The sequence below is a fragment of the Corapipo altera genome, unplaced genomic scaffold (assembly GCF_003945725.1).
Source record: "Corapipo altera isolate COAL_440 unplaced genomic scaffold, ASM394572v1 63, whole genome shotgun sequence".
NCBI lineage: Eukaryota > Metazoa > Chordata > Aves > Passeriformes > Pipridae > Corapipo > Corapipo altera.
This window is the reverse complement of record NW_020884928.1, coordinates 4,262,316-4,289,937: the sequence shown is the minus strand read 5'-3', so window position 1 is coordinate 4,289,937 and position 27,622 is coordinate 4,262,316. Positions and strand designations below refer to the sequence as shown.

The window sequence follows — 27,622 nt, the reverse complement described above, 5'->3', positions numbered from 1 at the left end:
GACATGCTTTTTTTTATTTCTACTTACCTTCAAGAAGTCACGACCACAGTCCAATCCATCTTCTAAATCAAAGGCCGTGAAGCTATAGTTGAGAGTGTTCCCCTTGGTAGTTTGGACAGTCCAGCTACAGTGCTCATTTAATGGGTAATTATTTGGATAATTTAAACTTTCCAATATGCCATGGCTACGATTAACAGTCAGTACTTCATGGCAAACTGAAAAAGAAGTGATAACAGATCATATTTTTGCAGTGATCTAATAACTCAAAAATCTAAAAATTGAAGTTACTGATAGTATTACAAGGTGAGAAATTATTTTATTCAGATTAGAGAAGTCATATAGAAAGAGAATTGTGACCTATTGAAGAACATATTTATGTTTCAAACAAAATCCAGACTTGAATCCTTCAGCTCTATTATGACCTTCTTTTCTGAAACTTACAGCATCATCAGTATATATAGTATATATATTTTTGGCAGTTTTCTTTAATTCTGGTTATTTCTGAAACACATTCTGATAGATAATGGCAGAAATTTGCCCTGTCATTTGAAACAATTTGGGGAGGGTGCTTAACAAAGATGAACTAATAGACTGAAGTGGGTTATTTCAGCAAACTAGGAAAAAATTATAAACCTGGCTTAAACAAAAAATGGAAAGTACACTACTAGTATTGGGCTTTCTGACTCCAGGAACAGGAAGCTAATGTGAATTGTTTTAAAAAAGGAGCCATGATTTTTCTTGTGAGACATCTAATAGAATCCTAGCATAGGAACTGGACACTCACCTGGAATAATAAGAGCTTTCCTTGAAGTGTCAAGAAAATAAAAATAAACTAAACTAGATAAAGAAGGAAATTACAATTATGGCATCAGGTCAGTGAGTCTCATTTTCCTGTATCCACCTTTCCCTAAAGACAGAAAACATCAGTGTGGGCACTCCCTTGTCTGGAAGCAACATACGTTGTGTATCAGGAGCAGAGCAGTGTAATGCACAGAGAAGTTGGCAGCAGGAGAGGAGTGGGACAGGTTCTTTGCTTTGGACAGCAAATCTGCAGTGTTTGAACAGCAGAAATGGCTGAAATTCACTTGCATAACTGTTCTATTGTCTGTCACTAAGGGTAGCACACCTACCTCCTGCACATTTTTTATTCTTTCCAAACATATAAAGAGCAGCAAGATCTGTGTTTTTAGTACTTTGAAATGCTTGGGATACAGCTGAAGGTCAGGGTCGGGTGAAGAGGAGCTTGTCTGCAAAACTACACTGAAGTAACAACTCTTTGAAAGGACAGAATGAAGAGCACAAAATGGATTTTGAAGAATGCAAGATGGGTAAAATTTGCTACCCCCTGCCACCAAGATCTTATTAGAAACATCTCAGGCACAAAGGTGCCTTTGAATGTTGACTTGATACCATGTTTTCCTTTGCAATGTTTTTCAATTCATCATTACATTTCTTTCACGTACATGTAAATGTATCTGGCATCCTTATTTTACACCATACCGCCTACATAATTTTAGCTTTTAGGCAAGCCATTGCCATTAAAAGCCTTCTCTGATTCATCTTCAGGAATTAAATATGAATGTAAATCACATTATCTGATAGCTCAGGTTCTTCATCTGAGTGCTTTGAAAGTGCTCTTTCTGTTTAATTAATGAAAGGGAGGGGAAACCTCTTCTAATATATCTTCTTGTCATTGCAGTCTGAAAAGTACATGCTAGATGACTCTGTGATATCTGTAAGGAATTAGGGAGCCAAAGCTTCCCCACTCTTCTAGTTATTGTATGTGTCATGTGAGGATGAATAGCTTTGGTTTTTTTGTAATCCATTTACTACTGTCCAACTAAATGTCTGTAAACCTACAGCAATCCCTATCACTTGAGCATGTCATATTTAGGGTGCACAAAGATGCTTGCAAATCATTTTGTATGCAGTGAAGTTATGTATCTTCCAATGTGCATTTAACCATATAAAAAGTATAAAGTGTATAAGGAGAAAAGTAAATACTGGGACTATATTCAAGATTAAGACTGTGAATAAAATAACTTTAATTTGTCATGTGTCTTCTTGGATTTTTTTCTCCAAATGTTATTATTCTGATATTTCTGGGGTAGAACTATTTTACAAAAAAGTGTTTGCAAGAAAAGTATGACCCTTACCACAAGATATAAAAAAATTAAACTTTTTTAAGTGTTCCAGGTAGGCTAACTTATCCCAAGCACCTACAATGATGCAGGTTGGCTGACAGGAACTCAATTATCCTTTGTCATCCTGCCTCATAAGAAGCTAGAAAATCAGAGAAGCTTGCTGTATCTGCCTTCTCTGTTTAAAAGTCAAGAGACTGGATGAGCAGAAGAGAAAGAACAGTCCAATCTACCCTGTTATGGACTTCTAGCACTTGTTATTCTGAGTAAATCTGGAGTGGTAAGTGCCACTGGTGCAGGTAATAAAAGTCGAGACACTTCACCAGCTTTCTCTTAAGGAGGAGATGAATTCCATCATAAGGAGATGGGCAGATAATTTTTAGCTCTCTCTTCTATAACTGTAGCAGACTAGATAATCTGGGTCAGTAGTATGCTGTACACATTATCCTCTGCTCATGAACAGGTAAGATCATGGGCTGCAAGAAGTTTCATGAACAATATGAAGTGTTGAAACTTGTTCTCATCTTCTTTTACTTACTTACCCTGTTTGTATTTGGCTAAGAAACCTCCACCTTGCAGACTGTTGTCTGTCCTTAGTTTTACATACACGCTGTCTCCACTGGAATGGATGAGTTCTGGTATCTGATTCCCACAAAATTTACCTAGCTGTCTAGCATTACTGCTGTTGCCATCATATACCTAAAAAAAATTAAAAAATAAATAGAATAAAGCTGATGGCATTACAAACCCAAGTAATTTCCCACTGTGAAATGTCTGCTTAGGGAATTGTTACTGGTATACAAGAGGTTAAATTCTATTCCTGTGCAGAGGAAGCCTGACAGGCATTTCAGAAACAAGCAAATCAGTAGAAAAACAGAAAGCCAGTAACTGACTACTGGTGGGTTTTGAGGGGCTTGCTCACCCAGAGAGGAAACCTTCACTCCATTTCAACTTTATTAAAAATATTCAAATAATTTATGCAACAATTCAAATATGAAATTCGGAATTAACAATAGGGTTATTGACACAGTTGTGGTTTTTTCCATGTGATTTACTAAGAAAGCATACTAAAGCCTTTGTTCAAAACACAGCAAATTTAAAAGATATAGACAGATTCTCATTTCAGTGCCCTTTCTATCTAGACATAAATGGTTTTCTTACCAGCAGCTACACAAACACCGCTGCCTTGCCTCTCACAGCTCTGTGATATGAAGGCAGAATATCAGCAAAGAGCTTTTCTGTTCTGGGTTTGTTCAACCAGTAACACTTGAAAACCAAGGCTCTGTGTTTTCCCTTGCCTGTGTGCTCATCATACCCCCTTATAGAGCAAAGCATCACGGGGTACATACCGCAAGGTAATCGAAGGTGCACCTCGGGTGATACTCTAGATGAAACTGCTCAAACTGGATTTCAAAAGGGCTTCCTCGGCTTCCTCTGAGGAACCAGTAGCACTCTGAATTGTGGTAATATGGCATAGGGTAGTTGGGAGACATGAAGATGCCAGAAGCTGTCATCAAAGTCCCACCACAACCTGAAAATGGCAAAGAAACCAAACCAACACTTAACATCTAGAATAGTAGAGAACTAGACGTAATGTGTGAGATTCTCACTACTGATCTCCTTCACATGCTCTGAACTTCTTCAGTGATGCCCCAAAAATCTGCATCTAGCCATCAGCACTGTAAGCAGAAGAGTGCTCATAGCACATAGAAATATTAACTATCTAATTTGAAAAGTGCTTCTGATTGGCAGTTAACCTTCAAATAGAAACCTCTCAATTAAATTCTTGTTTACCACTTTCCTAAACATATGAGATAATTGATGCTACATTTTATCTAATAAATAGTATGTCCTTCCCTGTAGTGAAAAAGAAAGCACAAGGATCAAGAAAGTTGGATCCTTTATGTTAACAACGTGCGGATATGTTGCTATATAATTAGAGGACAGATTTTAGAAGATGGGAAGCAGAAAAGATGTGGGGGGAAAGGTGAGAAATTAAACACAAAGGATTAAAAAATGAGATGTGTAAAATAGTTCTGTACTTGATGCAGTAATTTTACCTGCTGCTGTACCATCCCATTCCACTGAAAATCCCTTTCTGGTGCCAAATACATCACTTACAAACTTTATCCACAGCTTGTTACCATGAGAGATTATAACAGGAGGCAGGTCTGTACCACAGTATTTTCCAAGAGAAGGAGAAGTTTCATAGCCTCCATCTCTAGAATGACAGAGAATAAAAACCTTGGGTCAAAGAGGGAAACCATGAGAAATGTTAACAAATCCAAAATACTGGGATTCTTTCAAGCCTGGGAAAGCCCAATCCTGGCTCTTCATCTTCCACAGCAATATCACTACCAAATACTAGAGGATTCCTGCTACTTGCAGTAAGAAGCCCTACCACAGGCACATGCTTGCTGGGTATGTCACTCTCTCATCTGAGCAGCCTGTCCAGAGGGTGTCAACACAATAACAGGCTCAAGAAGTGTCTCAGGTAGAGTTGGTGCTGCACAGGGCAAGACTTGTTCTGTATTCTACTAGGTGCAACCAAAGGTAATCCTCTAATTTGAAACAACAGTTTCACTGCTCGCTGCTTAGCCTGGTGCAAAACTAGATAAGTTGACTCATTAAAAAAACATGTTTATTTGCCACCATACAAATGGGAATTAATTTCTGAAGTCATTTTACTGATATGATGTGCATTTTGAAATATCTTCTTAGTCTTCAAAATTGTTTGTACAACCACTTAGTTTCTTATTTTTAAATTAAGTAATACTTCTAGTAATATTTTTTAATACTGTAATCGGGGTGCACAGTTAATGTTCTGTTTTGCCTCCTGTACATCTCTCATGGGAACTAAAAAAGATGGTGACAACGTGTTTATCTATTGCTTTCTGACCTTATCTTTAAACACTTTCATACTACAAACACACTACGGGTAATTAGGACAATAATAAATACACTTATATCTATATATGGGTGTAATCTTGATATGATGCTTTTTAAGTGACAGTAATACTCTTAATTACATTTTGACAGATTTATACCTGCTTTTGAGTGAAATTTCTACTTAGACCTTACCACTGTTTTCTTGTCATCCTCACAGGTTAAACTGCTTGCTCATGTTACTGGCAGTTGAAGAACTGTGCCAGAACTTCCCCTCACTTGCATCTCAGCCCCTGCAGCTGTGGTCAGATGAACAATTTTCTTAGTTGACTGAATGCAATTTATCAGAGGACATCTCAGGACAAGAAACCAAAGTGACACTTCACCTAAGACTTATCTAGCTTCCCCTTTTAATGGTATCAGGTTTGATGAGACATTCTGGAAATCCAGTTATGGCAGCAGCAATGTGCTGAATTGCACTTAGCAATGTTCTGGCCATATTTTAAAATCTGTTTAATACTGCTGAGCTCTTCACAGTGAAAACAGAGTTAGATTTATGCAATAAATGAATGTTTTTAGTTCTCAAGGTAAAAAAGTGAATAAAGGTCACCGTTGTTACAATTCAGGTTGCCCCAAATTAAAGTGTTAATTGTTAAAATAAAGTTAAATTAAATTTAATTTCAGATTGTTGTTTTAAAAACTAAAAAACAAAACACTTTACTTAGACAATATTGAAAAAGCTTTTCAGGTTTTCATAGCTTTCTCCAGTTTGTATGTACAGCTGAAGAAAAAACCCATAGCTAACTCAGTTGGAATTCAGAATCTCAATAGTGCAACTTCAGCAAGCAGACTTTTGCTTGGTTTTAAAAAATAAGGCACTACTTACCAAGGAATAATTCATACAGAATATCTGGTATAATGTTCAGAATCAGCTTTATCATGGTGCTCAGTGAGGTAATGGAAACTCATGGCATGCTCAGAGTGAAAAAGCACACCAGCATTCTGCAGACATGGTTCACCCAGAGAGCTGGCTCATGAGGACAAAACCAGTGCATCAACACTGCAAAGTGAAAATCCCATCTACAGCTACATGGTAGAAAGAACATGTACTTGGTGCTGCTGTATTGTAGGCATGCAGGTAACCTTCCTGCATTTCTTCTGCTTGTCTCTGTCCTGCAAAATTTCCTAGAAAGCACTGGGCTAGTGTCCTAAATTTAATGGTGATGCCAGTGTAGACAAAAATAGCAGATTATGTACATGTTTCTCATGTTACCTGCCAGAGTAACTGCTGTCTAAAGACTATAAACATACAACAGAATATAGAATCATAAATCATATAATAATTTGGGTTGGAAGGGACCTTACAGGTCATCTGTACTACCCCACCTGCAATAAGCAGGGATAGCTTCAACAAGATCAGCCTACTCAGAGCCTTGTCCAGCCTGACCTTGAATGTTTCCAGGGACGGGGCATCCGCCAACTCTCTGGGCAACCTGTTCCAGTGCTTCACCACCCCCATTGTTAAAAATTACTTCTGAACAACCAAAACTCTCTCAGCCCTTCTTCATATGAGAGTGCTCCAGCTCTCTGATTGTCTCCATGGCCCTCCTGTAGACTTGTTCCAACAGGTCCATGCCCTTCTTATGTTGGGGGTCCCAGAGCCGGATACAGTATTCCACGTGGGATCTCACCAGAGCAGAGTAGAGGGGCAGAATCACCTCTCTCGACCTTGCCATTCTCCTTTTGATGCAGCCCAGGATATGGCTGGCTTTTTGGGCTGCAAGTGCACATTACCAGGTCATGTCCAATTTTTCATCTACCAGCACCTGCAAGTCCTCTGCAGAGCTTCTCTTGATCCATTCATTCCCCAGCCTGTATTGATACTGGGAGTTGCTCCAACCCAGGAGCAGGATCTTGCTACAGACCTTGCACTTGGCCTTGTTGAACCTTATGAGGTTCACATGGGCCCACTCGTCAAGTTTGTCCAGGTTCCTCTGGATGGCATCCCGTCCTTCAGGTGTGTCAACTGCACCTCTCAGCTTACTGTCATCTGCAAATTTGCTGAGGGTTCACTCAGCCCCATCATCTATATCATTAATTAAGATATTAAATAACACTGGTCCCAGTATAGACCCTGAGGGACACCACTTGTCAGCAATCTCCATCTGCACATCAAGCCATTGACTACTACACTCCGGATGTGACAATCCAACCAATTCCTCATCTTCTGAACCATCCACCCATCAAATCCATTTCTCTCCAATTTAGAGAGAAGACTGTTGTGGGGGACAGTGTCAAAGGCTTTGCAGAAGACCACACAGCCTCACGTCACTCATCCACTGATGAAGTCACTCCATCATAGAAGGCCACTAGGTTGGTTAAGAATGCCCTTATAGAAAACATGCTGGCTGTCTCAATTCATCTTCCTGTCCTCCATGTGCCTTAGCATAGTTTCTAGGAGGATTTGTTCCATGATCTTCCCAGGCACAGGGGTAAGGCTGACAGGTTGTTAGTTCCCAGGGTCCTCTTTTCTACCATTTTAAAAAATGGATACAATGTTTCCCCTTTTCCAGTCACCTGGGACTTCACTTGACTATCATGACTTTTCAAATACCATAGAGAATACATCACAAAACAGGCAATAAAACTCTTTGTTTCTGCACTAAGGAAAACAACCCAAATGCAGTGCATGGGAACACAGTTCACATACTCCACTTGCTCTCAGAACTGTAATTCATCAAATGGGAAAGCTGACAATGGAGCAGGATGAGAGGAGGAAAAAGGTAGCCTTTTAAGTTCTCTGCTAAGTCCTTTCCCACATTGACAGCATAGGTGTACAGTTAAAACTAAAGCTTGCGAACATGCCTAAGTGGATTTGGACAATTGACATGGTTATCAGTAATAAGAACAAGAGAAATAATTAGCCTTGCCTGATTTCTACATAATCCTCTGTACAGCGTTTATTCCCTTCCAAGATGAAGTCAGTGAAGTTCAGCACAATCTGTCTGTTCATTCCCACTGTGATGATGTATATGCACTCAGTCCGGACAGGGTAGTTATTGGGATAGTTGGGAGATGTTAGCACTCCAGTTTCAGAACTGTAGTTGTGTGAGCAAACTTTAAAAAGAAAAGAAACAAGGATGAATTCATTTAACATGTACTCTAAATTAACAGGAAATTTCTATTTTCAACAGACAGAGGAGCAAACATCCTGAGCATTATAACTGTTCCTGGACACATCTTACTGCTGAACATCAACACTATAAACTAAAACCAGAATCCAGGTGTTTCATGGGATTTCTTACATTTGAGTTGATTTGTTTGGCTTTTACCAGAACACTGTGTCTGTAATAAGTAGGCAACATAAGAGCAGTTTCAGCTGCCTAAGTTGGCTTTGTCCTGAAACCCAAGTAAGTAGAGAGAGGAAACCGAAAGGGATATTTTGCTGAACAAAAAAGGTAGGATTCCTGAATTTCTGAAAAGCTGTGGTGGTGGAAACTGAATCTAGTCTCTAGCTATGAGGAAAAGCTACATTGTTCTCAAGCATTCCCCATGGTCAAACCTGGCAGATGGAATTTTATATCTAAATTTCTTTTTCCATTTTTGAGGCCAAAAGTGATAAACAGTTGGAAAGCTGTATAATCCTAAGAATTTGAGGACAAAGTAGTTCCTCTTAAGGTTCTATACTGAAATCAACTACACTAATATTTTTGTGAGCAATGTAGAAGCACCTTGGTATTATGAGCTGGAAAAAAGAAAAGAGTTTGGACTAATGCTGAGTCAGAACCTAAATAGTAATTTAAGAGAAGCTGTTTTGAAAGCATGGACATAAGGACTAGGAATAAAAATATTTGCTACATAATAATACATAAGACTTGTTTTGGAAAGAAGAATTGTTGTCTATCAGTTGATCACAGTCAACGAGCAAGGTTTGTGATGTGGCTGCAAAAATTGTAAGAAGAAATGTGAACTGTGTCAGGTGTTCTCAGGCAAAACAGAATCCTGATGCCAATGCACAAGGTAATGGTGACATTTCACCTGGAAAAATGTGGATAAACATGGTCACTGATGTTCTGGAAAATCAAATATGAACAAGCAAGACAGCGATTGTGGAGATAGCAGGACACTAGACTGGTAGGCAAGAGATACTAGAAGAGCTTACCTTGTCTAGCTTAGCAAGTGCAGATAAACATCAACAAACATGAAGAAAAGAAAAATAAAACACATTCTCAGTGACAGTACAAGGTCTGAAGCTAAAAACTGTCTATGAATATGGATACACAGAAATCAGGAAAAAGTTTCTATCAGGAAGTGAGTTTCTAGAGCAATTATGCAGCCAACATAACAGATGTAGAAGGGATGAAGAATGTCCACAGGTTTTTAAGATACAGTTTGATTAATTTAAGAAGGGGCTTACATTATGTAGCTCTTGGGAAAAAAAAAAAAAAGAGGGGGGCATAAAATTGTAGTCTGTATTTGAGGACCCTAGAGACTCACTCTGGTCTTCCATTCCCCCATTTCATGTCCTACAGATTGCAAGTATAAGAAGTAGATTTCTTAAATAGTTCCTATCAAATAGGCAGGTTTAGACTAATCATAAGCACAACTGAAAGAGCAAGAAAAATATTACTATTAAGTATACTCATTTAAGCTGGTTGCCACAGATCTCTGAAATCTGTTTTCTAACATATCACAGCTGCAGTGTAGTAATGCTTAACTCTTCAATTGCATAACAGTTTAGGGTGAAGGGGTGAAGTCACAGTTCAGGCCTTTTTTTGTTTAAGGTTGGTCATTTCCATGTCTGTTCTCTATCCATTCTACTACTACATTTTCACTTTTAATTGTGTCTTTTTTAATGATTTTTTTTCTGTACTCTTGGTTACCTGAAAGGCCTCTGTTGAAAACATTTTCTGTGGGATAAATAATCGAAAGCTAGCTACCAGACTCATGCTTCATCACAAAGAGAACAAAGAAACATGACACAGAAACAGGTCAATAATTTTCTGCCATTAGGCTGTACTTTGGTATTTACAAGTCAAAAAAGTTTCATGCACCAGTGTACCTAAAATCACGATCTACTAAAGTCTTTATCTAGAATTTTAGTCATTTGTGTGGTCCATCACGGATATGCTCTAATGTACACATATAACAAACAGATTAGTCCTGATCACCTTAAAAACCTTGTGCTGCTTTATAAATCCTCATAACACCCTGGCTGTCCTGCCAGCTTCTGTGGTGTTTCATAATATGTAGGACTTATCATCAAACTCCAGATCCTTAAGTCTTGTGATTTTTTGACAATGATGCCTGCGGGTTAGAAATCTGACTTAGAAATGTGACCCAAGTTTTTCCTAACAGAACATTATAGAAAAAGCAATACAAAATTAAAAAGAAAATGTCTTTATATTTATAAGGTTACTTATTTTTTAACTAATTATTTCTTCCTGATTTTGGAAGGGTAAATCTCTGACTTGTGCACAGTTAATGATTAGAGCTGTTGGAACACTGCCCTTACTAATTCACTCAGGGGCTGAGACCAGGAATACTAGATTTCAGTCTGGAGAATATTAAAACATGTACTAGATCACTAAATAGTACTAGTAATCAGTAACAGTGACTAGTGTTGTAAGGGCCCTTACAGTAAAATTAGGAACACAGAAGCCAAAATGTTTCTATCAGCCCTTTTAATAACAATTTCCACAGAATTCTCCAGGTTCCCTCCCTCACTTAAGTTTTCCTTCACAGGAATCCATGCAGAACCTCATATCCCAAGTGTACCATTTTGAACTGGATGCTGTGCACTGCTTAACACTTCACATAACAATATTCTTTATGAGCTAAGAGGGAATAAATGCAGAAGGTAGAAAAGTGACTGCCTTAGAAATGTCAGACTGTCAGACTTCTGGCTACAGAGAAATAAATCCAAGTGTAGATGGTGTGTATGCTGGCTGCTATGGGGATTAAGAAAAGTTTAAATGAACCCATGTTTTTTGACAGACAACTCTCTTCTGGTAACTGGATTAATTTATAGTGATCTACTTTCAGCAGGGAGCTGACACTCACCTCACTAACAACATTTAAGGGGGGGTGCTTGAGCAGTTCCTTCAGTGAACACTTAGCAAAGTTAGCAGGAAAAATGTTCTATGACTCCTTTGCCAAAGTTCAGAATGTAGTCTAAAACTATGTGTGATTATTATATGTCTGGAAAAAAATATTAATTCAGTTTAGTTGGAAGACACTTATTGTAGCTCATGAAAAACAGAAGGAGGCAATTGTGGCAGACAATCACACATCTTGCTTTGCCAGTGCGTGAGGTTTTGAAAGCTATTCGATATGGTTTCCGATTTTGGTACTGAATGTGTTTGCTCTTCTGAAAAAAATGCCATAAATGGCAGTAACCCACTGTAATAGCGAATAGAAGAGAAAAATGCCAGCTTTTGTAACACTCACTCATGCAATCATGCATAATGCAGAAAAATATATCCATGTTTTTTGCTATAAAGAGATATTCATCAGTTGCCACAATTTTAATTAATCAAAAATAAAGCTATATTGCTGTATGTAACATGGGATTTTTCTTTCAAATTCTCTGTGCCGAAGAAAAATTGGGATCCCTAACAATTAGATCTTTATGTAATAATATGTTTGTTTAGAAAAAAAAGGAAGAAACTATCACATGAAGTACATGCCTCTCCAAAGGCAATGGAAAAGCACCTCTGCACTTCAGGGCCTTCTGTTACTGCTGCTGACAGATGTGAACAGGCTTACTTTTTACCAAGGAGGCACACAAAGGTCCTTTATAGGGTTTCAGACCCAAACTCCTTTGAAACACTGGGTAGAATTGTTCAAAAAGAATCTCCAACTGTCTTCTGCTGATTTACACATAGACACACAAATTATAGAGTTGTATACACATATATTGGCATATATAGGCAGACTAATACCCTAATCAAACATAACCAAATTACAGCGGCCTAACAAGTTGCCAGATGCCAGCTAATTGAGCCTTTTTCCTGAGAGTCAGGATGAGCTGAGCAAGTGGCCAAGACACATGTAGAACCTTGGCTTTGTTTTCTGTCTTAGGTCAGCCTCGTTCAACCATGCCCTGTACATCTCTGCACATACGTATTTGTCAGACATTACTTTCCATTCTTGTCTTTGCTCGTTCAACTGAAGAGCAAAGCCAGGCATCATACTCCAAATAATTACTGGGTTCAGTCAGCAAGATGGGAATGAAGATTTCAACTTGTACTCAGCTATCAATGAAGTCACACAAATCTATACAATGCTCTCAGGTACACTTTTAAGTCCTTGAGTTCACATGTTTTTCTCTCTCCCCATCCTTCTCAAACTCTGACTTCTCCAGTCAGTCATTGTAATTAACATAAACCACACATGAAGCTATTTAAAACCAGCTTACCCCTCTTGATAAATAATATCATTCACAATTCAGGACGATAATGAGGACAATTATCTTTCACCAAAGCCAGACCAGGAATAAAAAGTATCAGGAAGGCAATCTGCTAAAAACCTTGTTAAGGTTCACTTTTCCAAGCAGAAAGAATGACATTAAGCATCTTTAGAAAATAAAAAAAAATTAGGAAAAAAAAGAGAAAAAAAAAATCACTGCCAAACCCCCAATTCAAAGTTAAACAAATGAATTCCCACTTATTTGTGAAGAAGTTGAGGACAAAAAAACCCATACACTGATTTCAGTGCTATTCCTGTTGGAAAATTGTGGCCTGGATCTATCAGGACCCTGAGCAAAAGTTCCAGGAAAGACTGAGCCCTTTAAAAGATTTTTCAGTAATTTTACATGGGTTCTTTGTGATATGGTCAGCCAAGACATGCAGAAGAAAATCCTAAGATCTATCATAACATTTTCATGGCTGTCGTGACATTCATTTATATGAATGATCTGGACTCTTGGAAATAAATTGAAATATTACCTTGCTTTCCATCTGACTTTCCCCTTTCGAAGACAGAAAGGTGACCAAGAATTAACCATCCAAGGTAGATTTAGTTTAAGTGGGCAATACACATTTTAAACAACTGAGTATGAAGTGGGCATGTTTGACTGAAGGACTTCCATCTGTATTGCTGCCATATGAGCTATTCACAGCTACTAGCTGGCAGACTGCTAAAACAATTGTCTGCACTTTATGGTCCATGGCCATGGCTGTATCTCATGGCATTCAAATACTTTGACAGGAAATATAGCTTTGCCATTCTTTTCAGGCTACTTTTCAAGGAATTAATATATCACAGATAAATCATGCTAATTGTTTGCCAAAATGCCTGGAGAAGAAAATTAGTTTTGTTTTACAAAAAAAGAAACTTCACCCCTACTTATCCTTTTTTTTTTTTTTAACTATTTATTTGGGGGGAGGGAGAAGGATAATCTTGTCCATGTTTTCAATAGCTCATTCTCTAAAATAACTCCAGGCAAAAGACTATTGAAATGTGTAATGTGAACCAGAACATCTTTGACAAGTTCTGACATTGGTTACAGTCTAGCTGGCTAAGAAAACATAACTTAAAAATATGAAGGATTCTTATTGCACAAGAAACATTATTAGAACCATATTTTCCTTAACAGAAAAAATGAAAACAGCTAGCAGATGTAAAGAAAAAAATCATAGTTTTGGTAAATCTCTCAGATATGATTATGTTCAGTAACTTGCTACCTTAGTGTAACTGGATGTATATGACATGAATATCAGGCCTAAACAACTCACAGTGGGAAAACTAAATTTGATATGATTGCAGGGAAGTGGGGAGTTGCTTCTCACAGCAAAGTCCACATACATACATGTGTTTGCCTTCTCTCAGGCCATAGAAACTTTAAAACACTTTATTCTTAAATAAAGAATTAATTTTAGCAGTCTGGTATACATGAAAACATTATAGTACTGCTATGCTTGTTCTGAGACCAAAAGAAACAAATCTGTGTAAAGAAAACAGATGATAGTTTCAACCTCTCTGTAAGTTTATTACTCTCCATTTCAATAACTATCTCCTGCTTTGCCGTATTTATACAAACTATAGTGGTTGAAATTACAAAGCATTTATTCTAGAGATCATCATTCTGAGTGAAAAAAAAAATGTAAGTTAGTCCAGTTTAGCTGAAGAAAAGTAAAGATAACTGTGTTCAGGATGGGAAAAGAAAGTCAGATGTGTTGTATAGAGTTTGGATTCAGATATAACATAGTGCTAATTTCATATAGTTGTTTAGAAGCATTAAAGAGAAAGAATACATGCATTTTTAAGGCACAGTTTGAAATACATTCCAAGGACAGTGGTGACGCAGTTTGAACCTGACATGACACATATACCAGTGCTTTGAATGAAAGATGAGAAAAACCAATCACCATGGTGGTGGTTAAGGAGGGGATATAGAGAAGAGAGGAGGCAGAGCTGTGAAGCTGGACAGCACTGAAATAACAGAACCACAGAAACAGATATGGTTACACAAAAAATACAGATAAATGTTGAGTAAAGAATACTTTGATCTTGGTGAACTGTGAGAGAAGTTTCAATATGAACATCTAGGAAGGAATCAAATCCACCCATGAAATAGCAATCTGAGGTAAAGTAAAAGAAAAAAATACCACATTAACAAGCAACAATCATATTTATAGAAGTTACAGTTAACAGACTTTATGAGGATGATAATTTCACAATTTCTCATTAGTAAGAATTTGGATTTCAAACTACAGAGTTTTCTTGGAAAGATTTTTAAAAGTAGAATTTGGGGGTTTGCCTATTTTTTTCTAGCAAACAGAAATTTCCCTTTTGAAACAGTTCTCATTAAATCTTAATTGTTTGTACTGTCTTTTTGGTTTTCATGACAGATAACTCAAAAACAAATGAAGGCAGATGAGAAAGTGGATTATTTGGATTTGTAAGTTATCTGGTACTGAATAAAACCCCAGTGGCAATATCTGTGCTGGTCTGGCCTACACACAGGCTAAAAGATGAAAAAATAGCCAACATTTCCAAGCTGTCACCAAGAAAGCAGTTATTTTTTAAAATGAGGGAATTGGAAATTTTGCTGATTTTAAACAGGTTGAATAAATTCAGGGATTAGGAAAAATAGAATTATTGAAGGAACTGGGAGCAAACAATGAGCAGCCAGTGGTAATTTATGACTGCATAGATGAGTACTATGAATTTCTGGTATTCATCTAATAAATCCCTCATATTCTGCACTCACACATGCAAACCATATAAAAACTGGTTATTGACAGATACATGAACATCCTAGCTAAAAACGTATTCTCATTTTTACTTTTTTTCCCTTGTCCCACTCTGCCTCTTCTGTGGTTTAATTCTGCTAGGCAGAACCTGCACCTCTATTTCCCATAGCACTAAGTGCCACATCCAGTCATTTCTTGAACACCTTCAGGAATGGTGACTCCACCAAATCCCAAGGTAGTCCATTCCAACGCTTAACCACCCTCTCTGTGAAGAAATTCCTCCTGTTCTCCAAAAGAGAAGAGAAGTGAGAGAATGAACAGTCATTCTTTGTTTGCCACGCTAATGTATGTCTTGGCCCCTTAGAAGAAGATACTTAAAGAAGATATTTAAGGCATAACAGGAGACTTGAACTCTTGTGGAGACAGAAATGCTGCACTCTGTTGTAATGAAAAAAAACACTTGTGCTTTCAGGTTATTTTCCTGATTTATCAGATTTTATCCTATATGGTCTTTCTCTAACCATCCTCAATACTGAACCTTATAGGGACTAAATTAATTTTTTATGGCACCTGAGAGTCTCCCATTCAAGTGAATTGTCCATCATCACTATGTTTCCTAGATCACACATACTCAGCTTAGAGTGGACAAAGCAAAGCAAATTCAGAAAATACTTTTCCTAAATAATTCATGCAGTTCTGCCATGTCAGCTTTTACTGCCTTTTTAAAGAAAGGAGCAGTGTTGCTTACAGAAATTGCTTTCTGCTTTCCAAGGGAGGAAGCTTTTGAATAAAGCAGGATGAATAAGAAGGGGTAGAAGAGGCACCAGGCAGTCTTCAGTTAACACAGAAAACAAAGTTTCTGTTTCTTGTAGTGGTTATTTATGTTGACAGCTGAATACATTTAATTTGCATAATGAACAGACTGACATATTACCTTTTGATGCATTCAGGGAGACATAATTAGCTGAGAAGCCCTCAGATGCCATTCTGTGATCTGTCACAAAGTACAACATCATCATGTTGCCACCACTAGTGAGAGATGGTGGCACTGATCTTCCACAGTACCTGCAGCAAAAAGATACCTCAAGTTGAATGGCAGTGCTTTATAAAGCATCTGTATTTCTGGAAGAGGATTCAGCTTTTCTGAGAAGTTCGAACAGCTACACATGCACAGTTCTCTCCTTTGAGTGATACAGATCCCAGCTATATATCCTGTATCGTGGGACTAAATAGCACACTACATGTATAAGGATACAAATCTAAGGTGTGGCAAAGTCAGAGAAGAAACTGTTCATCAAGTTGTCAAATTCTTATTGGAATTACACTATGCTGTACCTACAACATACTCTGTTCTTTGTAGGAGTCAGAGTGGCTGGCCAAAGACTAAGGTTGCAAAACGCTCACCATTAGGAGAGTCATTTGCTCCTTATTTTCCAAAATACTGTCATGTCAGCCAACTATTTTACAGCCTGTAGCTGCAGCTGGATACTGTTCCTAAGTAATTCAGATGTTCTTGAATTTGAGGGCAAGAAAATGCTGTGTATGCACCAACTGGAGAAGAGGAATAAAAGAAACGATTCTCCCTTAAGATAAAATCACATATCCAGGAGAAAGTGAAAACTAAAGCCTACAAAATGCAGATTTTGGTTTCGTTTTTGCCAAGATTCAAATGCACAGTCCTTTAGGTAATCTTTCTTTCACTTCTTCAAGTGTTTAAAATCATGCCATTTCTGAGCACAGATATATTAATGTATTTGAATTTTATTTTCCATAAATCAAGATGTTAATGGAGCTGGAAAATGCCACTATTGAAACCCGTCCTTAAGAAAACTATCCTTTTGACACAACCTAGTTTCTCCCTGTATAATATTTATTAAATGTGCTTCTCATTCCATGGTCAAAGAAAGCAAGCTGCCTTTACTATCCTAGAAGAGAAATTGCTTCTATTGTTTCTGTAATTAATAGAAAATAATCTATACACAAAACCTGAGGAAGCAAATGGGATGTCAAGATCTACAGAACAGTGATCACTCCAAAGCAATTCAGGCTAATGGACATATTCACCTTCCCAATTTTTGCACGGTGCTGTTGTCATATATTTCAAGATAATCCTTTCTGCAGCCATAATCAAACTCCAAGTTAAATGAAGTAAATGTCAGGCGGATAAGGTAGCCGGGTAGAACGTTGATAATCCAGGTACAGTTAATACCATGTGGGTAGACAAATGGATGACCAGGACTTGTAATGGTTCCCGATGGTCCAGTGAGAGTCTCTCCACATACTGCAGAGATTTAAAACATCAGGTTAAATGATATATTTATAAAAAAAGTTAGGCACTTATAAAATTGGTTACTTTTCTTCTGAAATGTCATATTTTTTTTCCCTTGATCCATACTACATAGTGACCGATTCAGAATTTATCTCCCGTTACACCATCATAATACTTGATGTTCAACTGTTTTCAGTGTACAGGAAAATTTGACAAGTCCCAACACTCTACACAGAAAACAACAAAACAATCCTTACCTGTATCTAATGGCCAGTACTCAGCTCTGAAGCCAAGGTTGGTGAGAGAGGAAGCTCTGAATTTGATATAGAGGTTGTTCCCTGTGGATTGCACTGTAGATGGTACAACTGTACCACAGTATTTCTCCAAAACAGGAGAGTCTCCACTGTTGCCATCTCTGACCTGAAAAAAGTGTATTCAAAATATCCCTTAGAAATTTCTATTATATTCAAGTATTAAGCATAAATTAATCCATAAGAACTCTATAAGAGATTCTTAGTAAGTCAACCCTACCCTTTCTTCAGTGTGTTTTCTACTACAGGTACATACAATTCAACTTTATGCCCATCAGAGAGGCATGTCAGAGAAAAGAAGAGATCTCACACCCTCAACAGTAACTGGCACATAAACCTCCCAAATCAGGCCTATCTGTTTAAAGACACATAATACTTGTCTCTGATTATCAATATGGTCACAACATCTTTGGAGAACCAAGAAAAGCTTTGGGATTCCATTATGAAGCTGGAAAAGCTTTTGTGACTGCTGCAAGGAGTGCTTGCCTGTTAGGCAGTTCTGCTTTGGTAGAGATGAGTATGAGAAGGAACACGGAGATTATGCATCTACTATTCATAATATATGTGTATTATTCTTTACCTCAATGTAGTCTGAGTCACAAGTGGTTGCATTTCGAATGTCAAAGTCGATAAAGTTAAGAATCACCACTTGACCAGCTGGCTGGGAGATGATCCACTCACAGATCTTTGGGTGAGGGGACACCCTGGGATAGTAAGGTGAATGGATTGTGCCTGCTCCAGACAAGGAACCTCCACAGACTGCCAAGAGACACCAAGAATCAGTACTTGTGATGAATGGTTTCAGGGGATGTATCATGTGATGTCTATCAAATATCACTATGAAATTAGAAAAAAACCCAGCCCTAAACCCCTATTTTGTTACAGCAGCTACTACAGATCACCTAAGTACCATAAGGAACATATTTAGAAGAACATATTACTATAAGTATAGCATAAACATGCATATACAGAAGACACTGAATGTGCCCATGAAAACTAAAGGATTTGACTCGTTTCTTTCACAGACACAGACAGGTTTGTTGGGGATTAAGAAGTAAAAGACAAGAAAAATGAAAGTAGAAAGGTTTAGGCAGAGTTGTAGCTATATCAACTTCAGTATGTTAGCACTAAGCAATTAATTATTAACAGAAGCAATGAGGTGCCCACTTCCAAGCACACTAGGACTGTCCACAACAGACCTAATGCAGATGTCATCTTAAATAAATAAATCGACTCTGGTTTTTTTTACTTCTTTTCTTTTGAAGTTTATCTTAAACCTATTATATGAATAATATAGCATAGAAATGATGGAAAGTGTCCAAATTACAGATCAGTTCACTGTGAAAGTCACTAGTTCCTCTTACCAACTTGATAAACGGCTCTGAAGCTAGCTCTTTGCACAGAAGCATCAGACTTGAATTTGATCCAGAGACTGTTGCTGGTAGAAGTGATGGGAGACATGAGTGTACTATGACAGAATTTGCTAATAAGAGAAGACATCCCACTGTCACCATCTCGAACCTAGTCATGGAAAAGAAAAAAAAAAATGTTAGCTAATACAAGCATTGGGATATGATATCCAGATGAAACTATAATCTCACAAGAGCTGTTAAAAAACAAAAGGAGTAACTATTTTATGTATTTATAAGAGGGTCAAAGAGCCATCACAGTAGTTGGCACATGCACAGGACTTCGGAGAGCTCAAAGGAAGGATCATATGATCAGCACATAAGACATACGCATGATGCTGTCACAGGGCATTAGGATGAAACAGATCTTCTCTATGAACCACAGTTTGGGCCTATGTTTCCAAAAGTGACATCTTTAGTATGAAAGAGACAGGCAAGGTGCTCACCAGTGATAGCTATGAAATTTTTTCCAGCACTAAAATCTGCTGGAGACAAAAAAGGTATCTGTGATTTCTTGCTCTGGCCATGAAGTTTCTAATGATTTTTCGGTGGCGTTCCTCCAGAAAAAGCATCTGTTCCATCACACTCATACATCATTGCAGCCAGACAGGTCATGAACAGGAGATGCAACTCTAAGTAAGAAGATACACTTACTCTAAAGTAAGAAGATACACTGATGTCTTTCCATTACTTTATCTGAAGGGTTCAATGCATGATAATGACAACGAAGCTGTATCAGGGATCCAGCTTTTACCTTCTGCACTGCCACTCTACTCACCTCAATTAATTTGCTAATCATAGGAGAAATGTATCTTATATGTTTTCCCTGAATTTGAATATAAATTCTGATTATCAATGGGACTAGAAGGGAAAGAGGTGTTTGTACTTCAAAACTTCAGACCCTGAATCCATAGCCCATTAGTCCATAGGTACAAACAGGGGACCAGGCAGAGCACTGGGATATCTCTGAGGTGCCTGTCTCATTCCAATAGGGCTGCCAACAAGATGAGGTTCAAAAGACAGGTCCTCTGCTCTTTGCCCAAGCAATAAATGCAATTTTTCTCCCAAAGATTCTCCAGTAAACAAAACAGCTCTTTTCTCCTATAAAAGCAGGAGCAGCTCATGTAGATGGAACTGCTTTTAATGCATCCATATGCTGTCAATGCCAAAAAATCATTCCAGTGAAATCACTGGCAAAGCAGGGACATACAGCTTTCAGATCCCCTCTCATCATCAATTCTTTATTCCTCAGCTGTACTCATCCATGGGCTGGGAGACAAGGCAAGGAACTCTTATTGGAGTCCTGGTGAGTAGACAGTGGCTAGCCCGCTTGCCCAGCTTTGGCAGTCTCAAGCTGGTGAGATCGTTTTCTGACTAACAGATATTTTTAATTTCTCTGGAATTTGAATTTAAGATGACAGAATTATTCTGGGTTTACAGCAGAGCAGCTAAGATGAGAATTTGTGCTGGAATATTTAGAAAATCTTTGGACAGCAGTGAAAGCTTCCAGAACTATAATTCACAGCAGTGAATTATATTTTTCTCAAGCTGATTTTCCTTACATTTTTGGTTTATATAGCCTGGTGAGTAGTGATAAAAATAACAGCTTCTCTAAACCATGTGAGTAATGTCTCCTATTGCCAGTTAGAAGGATAGCATGGAAAAGGCGCAGTCTTGGTTAACACCTTACTTCTGCACCGTATCACAGCCTTTCCTAAATAAGTTTTATTGTCTCTGTTTTCTTATTGCAGACATCTGGTCCCAGCCTGTTCCTTCCTTAGTAAGACACTAAACATCCCTCCTTGAGCAAGTGCCTGTGAGCTGCCCTGTGAAAATTCTACAGGTTTCCTGGTTTCATCAGTGATGGGAATAATCTGCACCTTTTCAACATGACAAAAGAATTGCTGGAGAGTGACTTACAAAGTAACTTAAACACCCAAAAGGTATCTATCTCCCTAGCTAAACTTCACTATAAAACCCAGTGAGACACTACTTTACAAAAGCATATGTGAAAAACCAGGCCTTGATAACAGAGCATAGTACTTTGGTTGTACTGACTGTCCCAGCCAGAAAATGTAGGTCCTGTTTCTCTGCTCTGGGCTGAGCCACCGAGTAGGAAGGCAGAAAGAAGAGGAGGGCAGAAGAAGAGGGAAACTGAACAGTTTGTGACTGATCAGCAAACAGCGAGGTAAATGCCTTGCTGAACTAATACAAACCGATGGCGACCAACAGAAATGGTTTTGTTTCTCTGGCTGCTGTGAATTTAGCTGCTGTTCTGCCAGCAATTAGGCAAGAGGAGTACCAGGCCAAACAAACAAAAGCTGTCTGTTTTCATTAAACACACTTCCCCTCTCATTTCAGAAACTAATTACACTTCATTCCAACCAAGGTCTTTGAATTAGAGGAGGACGGAAGGCAACGATGTCAGCACAATAACATCTTTTAAAAATAGACTAACAGCACGGAGCTCACAGGGGCCTGTTCCTCACTTGTCAAGAGGAGATTAAACACAAAACCAAACCTGTGCTGGACCACGTGGCCAGCAACATTGGATCCTGTTCTCTGCTGGATGGCTCCCGCCTGCTTCAGCTGCAGCAGCACCTTCACTAATCAGTGTCTGTGCGTAGTATTTTTTACTTCTGTTAATCTGTGCATGGCACTGCCACTGTTTGTATACAGACAGTGGTACCCAGCACTCATCCCATGTAGGATGAGGTATTTGTGACTGTATGTAGAAATACACGCTGAGTATGACAGCAGATACTTTGAGAAATGGCAAGTCAGAGTGCAGTGCAGAGGAGAACAGGGACAGGGTGACAGAAGGGGCAGAGGCTGCCAACATACAGAGCTTGTCAGGCCCTGAGGGCACCACCGTGACTCCCCTAGACCAGCCTTACCCACAGCCCAGGACCCCATGTCAGCCCCCCAGGGCTGCCCCAGTGAATCCACAGCCGGGCCAGTCTCTGGCTCCCCACAACCCTGCCCTGTCCAGCCACAGGCTCTGCTAAGCCAGGCTCTCCTCTATGCCCATGTCCTAGCCTGGCCTCAGTCCATCCCCATCCTCTGGGAGGTGTCCAAGGCCTGGGGCTGCCCTGCTCCCTGACCAGGGCAGTGGGATGGCCCTGGCTCTGCCTGTGAGGAGCCCCAGTCCCCGGGATATGCTGGGCTGCACAGCACCATGCCACACCTTCCCCATGGGTAGCTTAGGGGGTGCAGATTTGGAGCTGGGCAAAACTGGGTTTAGGGATAACAAAGAAAATGAAGAAGTGGTATCTCCTGTACTTAAAAGGCATCCTATGGTCATAAAATTGTATGTAACATGAAGCTGCAGACCACTGAAGAGAGAGCTAGGAGTAAAAGCAAACATAAAGGCCATCTCAAGTGGATCTCGGTTAGTGTTGACATTACTATAGTATTATTATTACATTTGCCATATAGAAACATTCTAACTGTACTATTATTTTTTTATAATACTTAGATTTAGACTAATAAGAATTCTTGAATTAGACTTGCAAGATTTCAGTTATAGCAACACTAAACTCTTGGCTTTACATATGAATATAGAATCATTTAGGTTGGAAAAGACTTCTAAATCATTGAGTCCAATCATAAACCCATGACTGCCAAGCCCACTACTAAACCATTTCCCTACGTGCTACATCTACACATCTTTTTAAACATCTCCAGGAATGGTGACTCAACCATTTTCCTGGATATGAACATACATATATGTACGTAGGTATAAAAATTTATATGGTGTGTTTCCTTTCAGTGTCAGAACAATGTCTTCCGTGTAACATTATGACACCAGAAAATGTTGCATTGTGGCTATTAATGCTATTTTTCTTGCATTCGACATGCATATACCTTAATCACATACAGCTGATTAAGAATTAGTGTTAAGTTAGACATATTTTCTTGTTCTCTTATCTTTGCTTCACTCCAAATGCACAGTCCTGCTCTTTTAACCCCTGTGACTTTTGGACTCCAATAAATTTGTATACTTAGTCCTTTGATTAACACCTATTTCTGCAGTAGCCCTTGGGATGGAAGTTATATGTGGTTTTGTACACACATGTAATCAACCTTTCATATCAACTGATTAAGGGAAGTCACCTCTATATAGTTTGCTGAACAACCAGTATGATCCTCCAGCTCCATATGGGTGAAGTTGAGGAATATTTTTTCATCCTCTGGCTGTCGGATAATGTAGATACATTGTCGGCTGCTGATATAAGGGTTAGGCCAGAAAGGGGATGTGATAACCCCTTCACTCTCTGTGTAATTTCCTCCACAACTTGGATCTGCTATATTAAGAAAAAAAACAATCAATTGAGATATTCACAAGTACAGTAACTGTTTTTCAGGCTGCTTCTGTACAACAGCTGCAAACCAAAGAGAATTACTATATTATTAAAGAGCAAGTGTTAATTACATCCATTCATGTGTTGTTGGCTCTATCTTGAGAACGTCACAGACCAACCTTCAATGCTGAATTTTACTTACCAGGAGATGTTGTATAGAGAATGTGGAAGCCTTTATCAGTAACCGAGTCATCAGAGTGAAAGTGAATCCATGCATAGGGACCAGTGGTTCTGAGTGGGGGTGGAGATTGAGTGCTACAGTATTTACCAAGGACAGGGTCTTGCGAAAGAAGACCATCTCGAATCTAGATGGAATGACAGACCAGCAGTTAGGATTATTAGATGTGTGCCAACTGTGAACAGTACCAACACTCAAGTTATCTTCGAGACCCTGGGAGATATTGTAGATGGTAGGTGGAGGGAAAGCTCACAAGAAGTTTCCTCCAAACACACAGGAACCAAGAAACACATCCACCAGCATAGCTGTGATGATGCATCAAGGGTTTTGTGAAAGGGAAAAAAAGTATCAGGATATCTACTCTTGAACAGTTTTCTAGAAATCACGCTCTGCATTGAACAGGACTTGCTATTCCGAAACAGTTTCTCATTTCCATGAATAGGTATTGGTGAATTCTCTGAACATTCCATCGCACTTGACAAAAAGCCCTAAGCTCACACATCAAGTCATGGACTATACTATGATATGGACCTATTAAACTTAGATCACTTTCTTGATTAGTTTCCCTTAGGCTGATGAATTCTCTGGGGGTGTACATTTTACAAGAAAACTGGAGACTGAACTTTGTAAGAAAGTGAAAGCTTCCCATCCGGTATTTGGCCTGGATCCCATCCTTTCTACTCACAAGACTTCACTGACTTCAGTGGAGCAGGATTTCTACCCCTTTCTGTTATACTGCCTGTATCTGATTGTGCATGGACGTCTGGAATATGTAAATACAAATGAGCATTTCAACACAGGATTAAACTTTCACACAGCCCCTTTCTGTACATACAGAAAGTTTTGAAATATCTTGTTTTGCAATATCTTGTTTTGCAATAACATAAACATAAAATGTCATAATTCACAATTATACTTTACCTCTAAATGGTCAAAACTGCAGTTTTCATGGTGTTCTAGGCTTAGCGTGCCAAAAGCAAATGTGATGAGGAGGCCAGGACTGGTTGAGATGGTCCAGACACAATCTCTGTTTACAGGATAGTTACCAGGATATCCTGGAGAGCTTATCGAGCCATAAGTACCTGTCAGCTCACCACCACATTCTAACAGAAAGAGACATGGAAGAACAGTCTTTAACGCTGCGTGTCAGATCAAAAGATGAATTGTCCCTCAGTGTCAAAACTAGATACCACATTAGGGTCCAGAATAAATTAAAAAACAAGATTGAGCCAAACAAACCATTAAGTTATATCTTTCTTTAAGTTTTACAATTAATTCTGCAACTCAATTTTAAAAGCAGAACTCTAAATATTTCCTGATTTGTACAGTAAAAGAAAGATTCTTTCCCAGTTATGATGAAATTATCTTTCAGAGAATGATTAAAAGCACTGAGTTTGGGTTGGATTTACAAAATTGATCTGAATTTCTGCACTTTGTAAATAGTCTCAATTTTTTATCCTAGCACAAGGCTGTTTTCATTTAAAAAAAAAAAAAGAGTTGATTACAGGTAAGAGAGTTTTATATACCTGTAATAAAACAACATCCATCTCAGAGCATAAGTTGGGAATGGGAGGGGTAACTTGTGTGTTATACCTAAAGAATAGCTAGTTTAATCACATCTATAACACTCTCCTTTTTACTTTTTTTGTGGGTGTTATTTTTTCCCCAAAAAGATCTGCTTTCACTGTTCAGTACTCAAATTTGATACTTAATAATTATTTATCTAATAATGACAATTGAAGGAAAAAAACCCCAAACCACCAAAAATCACATTAAAAGCATTCAATTCAATAAATATTTCTAGAAATAAGGAAACTGTTCCTCCCCTGAATTTTCTGTACCTTTTGTACCCTATGGTTCTTTCAAGCCATAACTCAATGCACTATTTTGTTTCTTGATAATACACAGAATACTGAAGTGAGCTTGATGTTACATTAGATGATTTGGAGTTTATCTCTGGAAATGCACTGCCAGACCACCTGGAGGAATCATCCAAGTGGCATTACCAAAAATTCAGGCAGAAGTATACAGCAAATCATACCAAAAAGTTCACATACTCTTTAAAATCAAAGTCCCAGTAATCTATCATGCTTGGAAAGCACATTTCAAACTCTTTAGCCTGTTATAAATTTTCAGTGGCAAAAAAAAGTTAGCTTGCTTGCTTGCTTGCTTGCTCAGAGTACTAGATACTTCCATGAGAAAATAGAACTGATCAGATGAATTGACATCTCCAGGAATACACGCTCTTTGGGGGATTCCTTTACACCAGGAGGTGTAAAACAGCCTTAAAAAAACCAGCAGAAAGCTATTCATGCAAAGGCCTAGAGACGGACTTCAAATATTCTGAAGTGGCATACATGTCTACATTTCAGCCTCACTCCCTAGTAAAATATTGTTCCTCCATTCCTATTGTCTCCTGATCAAAGGAAATAAGTAATTGATTTTGCTCCAAAGCCATGAAGATGCTAAATTACTTGATGTTTCATCAAACTTACCAGGATTCTGAGATTCCCAATGAACAGTAAAACCTCCAGCCATAATGGTGTGGTTTGAGTAGAACCAAAAATACAGAGAGTTGTGGGAACTGAAAAGCTCTTCAGGAGCTGAGGAGCCACAGTATTTTCCCAGCATGTGCACTGACGCTGAAGGTCCATCATGGATTTGAAGGAAGTCAGAGCTACACTCATGACTTGCCTCCAGTTGGAAGAATGGGAAAGTAATACGCAGAATCTAATAGAAGGAAGAAAACAATAAATGTCTTTTTTTTCCATCTGCTAAGACACTGTTTATGCAGAAACTGTATAGAGCAGACATATGTGTTCATGTGAGAATCTATGAGCTTTAGAGTCATTATGTCATTTACTGAAATGTTCCAGGACAGAAGAAGATATTAAAGAATCTTACAGATCAAAAGGAAAGAGAAAAGAGATAGATAGATAGATAGATAGATAGATAGATAGATAGATAGATAGATAAGAATTTAGACAGTGAAGTTTTCTGGAAAGAACATTATTTTTATAAACTAACAATTGAGACCATTTGTCTGTGTGTGTTATATTTGTGAAATATACATATGAGTATATTTCAAGGTATGTGAAAGGCTTGAAATACAGCATAAAATATTTTATTCCAGGTTTCCCATGGCAGTTTTGTCATCAGATAATTAGCATTTCTTATCCTTGCTATGGTTGAAACTATTGTAATGGGAGTTAAAAGATTAAATTATCTTGTTTTGCACATATAAAATCAGTGTCTCATAAGCCTACTCTGGATACTTAGTGACATACACAGCTTAAAATTTGTTCAGATTCTTCACTGCTTCGCTGCTTTAATATGCTCTGCAGAAGACAGTAGTGGCTCCCAGGCTTAAAGATGAGAATATGTCACATACATATATATATATATAATACTGTATAAACCACTAGCAAGCACTGGTTTATAAAACTACTTAATTAATTCCACAAAACGTCAAAAATAGATCAAACATTTAGACCCCAAGCAAGAACCTCCATGCTAACTATTTTGTGGTTGTTATTTATAACACAGGTGGAATTGCTAGTTGCAGATTAGAGTCAGAATGTACATTTGAGTGCAACATTTAAAAATTAATCATAAAAATATCAAATGCTGTTACTACACAAAGGTATTGACAATATGAATTCAGCATTCTATATTTCTGGCACTCAGAAATCAGAAACATTAAATTGTTCTGGGGTAACTTAGTTCAGGAACCAACTGTGGAGCCCATCAGAGCACAGCTTTTCTCATGTAGCTATTCACAAATCACACTCTAAAGCAGTGTAGAACAGGCCCCTTCTGTAGCTGGAGTTAGGTGAATAAACTCTAACCCTCAGCTGCATAGGAA

General features: G+C 38.2%; 1 protein-coding gene across 2 annotated transcripts in view; it reads right to left on the bottom strand.

The window, feature by feature from the left end:
* CUBN (cubilin) overlaps positions 1-27,622 on the bottom strand; it is a 142,063-nt gene that overhangs the window by 99,493 nt on the left and 14,948 nt on the right. Inside the window, exons 14-27 of one of the 2 annotated variants that reach the window (XM_027658655.1) lie at positions 26,253-26,487; positions 24,679-24,860; positions 23,722-23,884; positions 23,332-23,522; positions 19,171-19,327; positions 18,387-18,565; positions 17,753-17,915; positions 17,291-17,507; positions 16,161-16,291; positions 7,958-8,144; positions 4,202-4,362; positions 3,491-3,672; positions 2,684-2,840; positions 28-215 (exon numbers count right to left, since the gene is read on the bottom strand). In XM_027658655.1, the coding sequence (XP_027514456.1) occupies positions 28-215; positions 2,684-2,840; positions 3,491-3,672; positions 4,202-4,362; positions 7,958-8,144; positions 16,161-16,291; positions 17,291-17,507; positions 17,753-17,915; positions 18,387-18,565; positions 19,171-19,327; positions 23,332-23,522; positions 23,722-23,884; positions 24,679-24,860; positions 26,253-26,487 (2,493 nt within the window). The remainder of the gene's footprint in view (positions 1-27; positions 216-2,683; positions 2,841-3,490; positions 3,673-4,201; positions 4,363-7,957; positions 8,145-16,160; positions 16,292-17,290; positions 17,508-17,752; positions 17,916-18,386; positions 18,566-19,170; positions 19,328-23,331; positions 23,523-23,721; positions 23,885-24,678; positions 24,861-26,252; positions 26,488-27,622) is intronic. The other variant, XM_027658656.1, reaches the window with a different exon arrangement.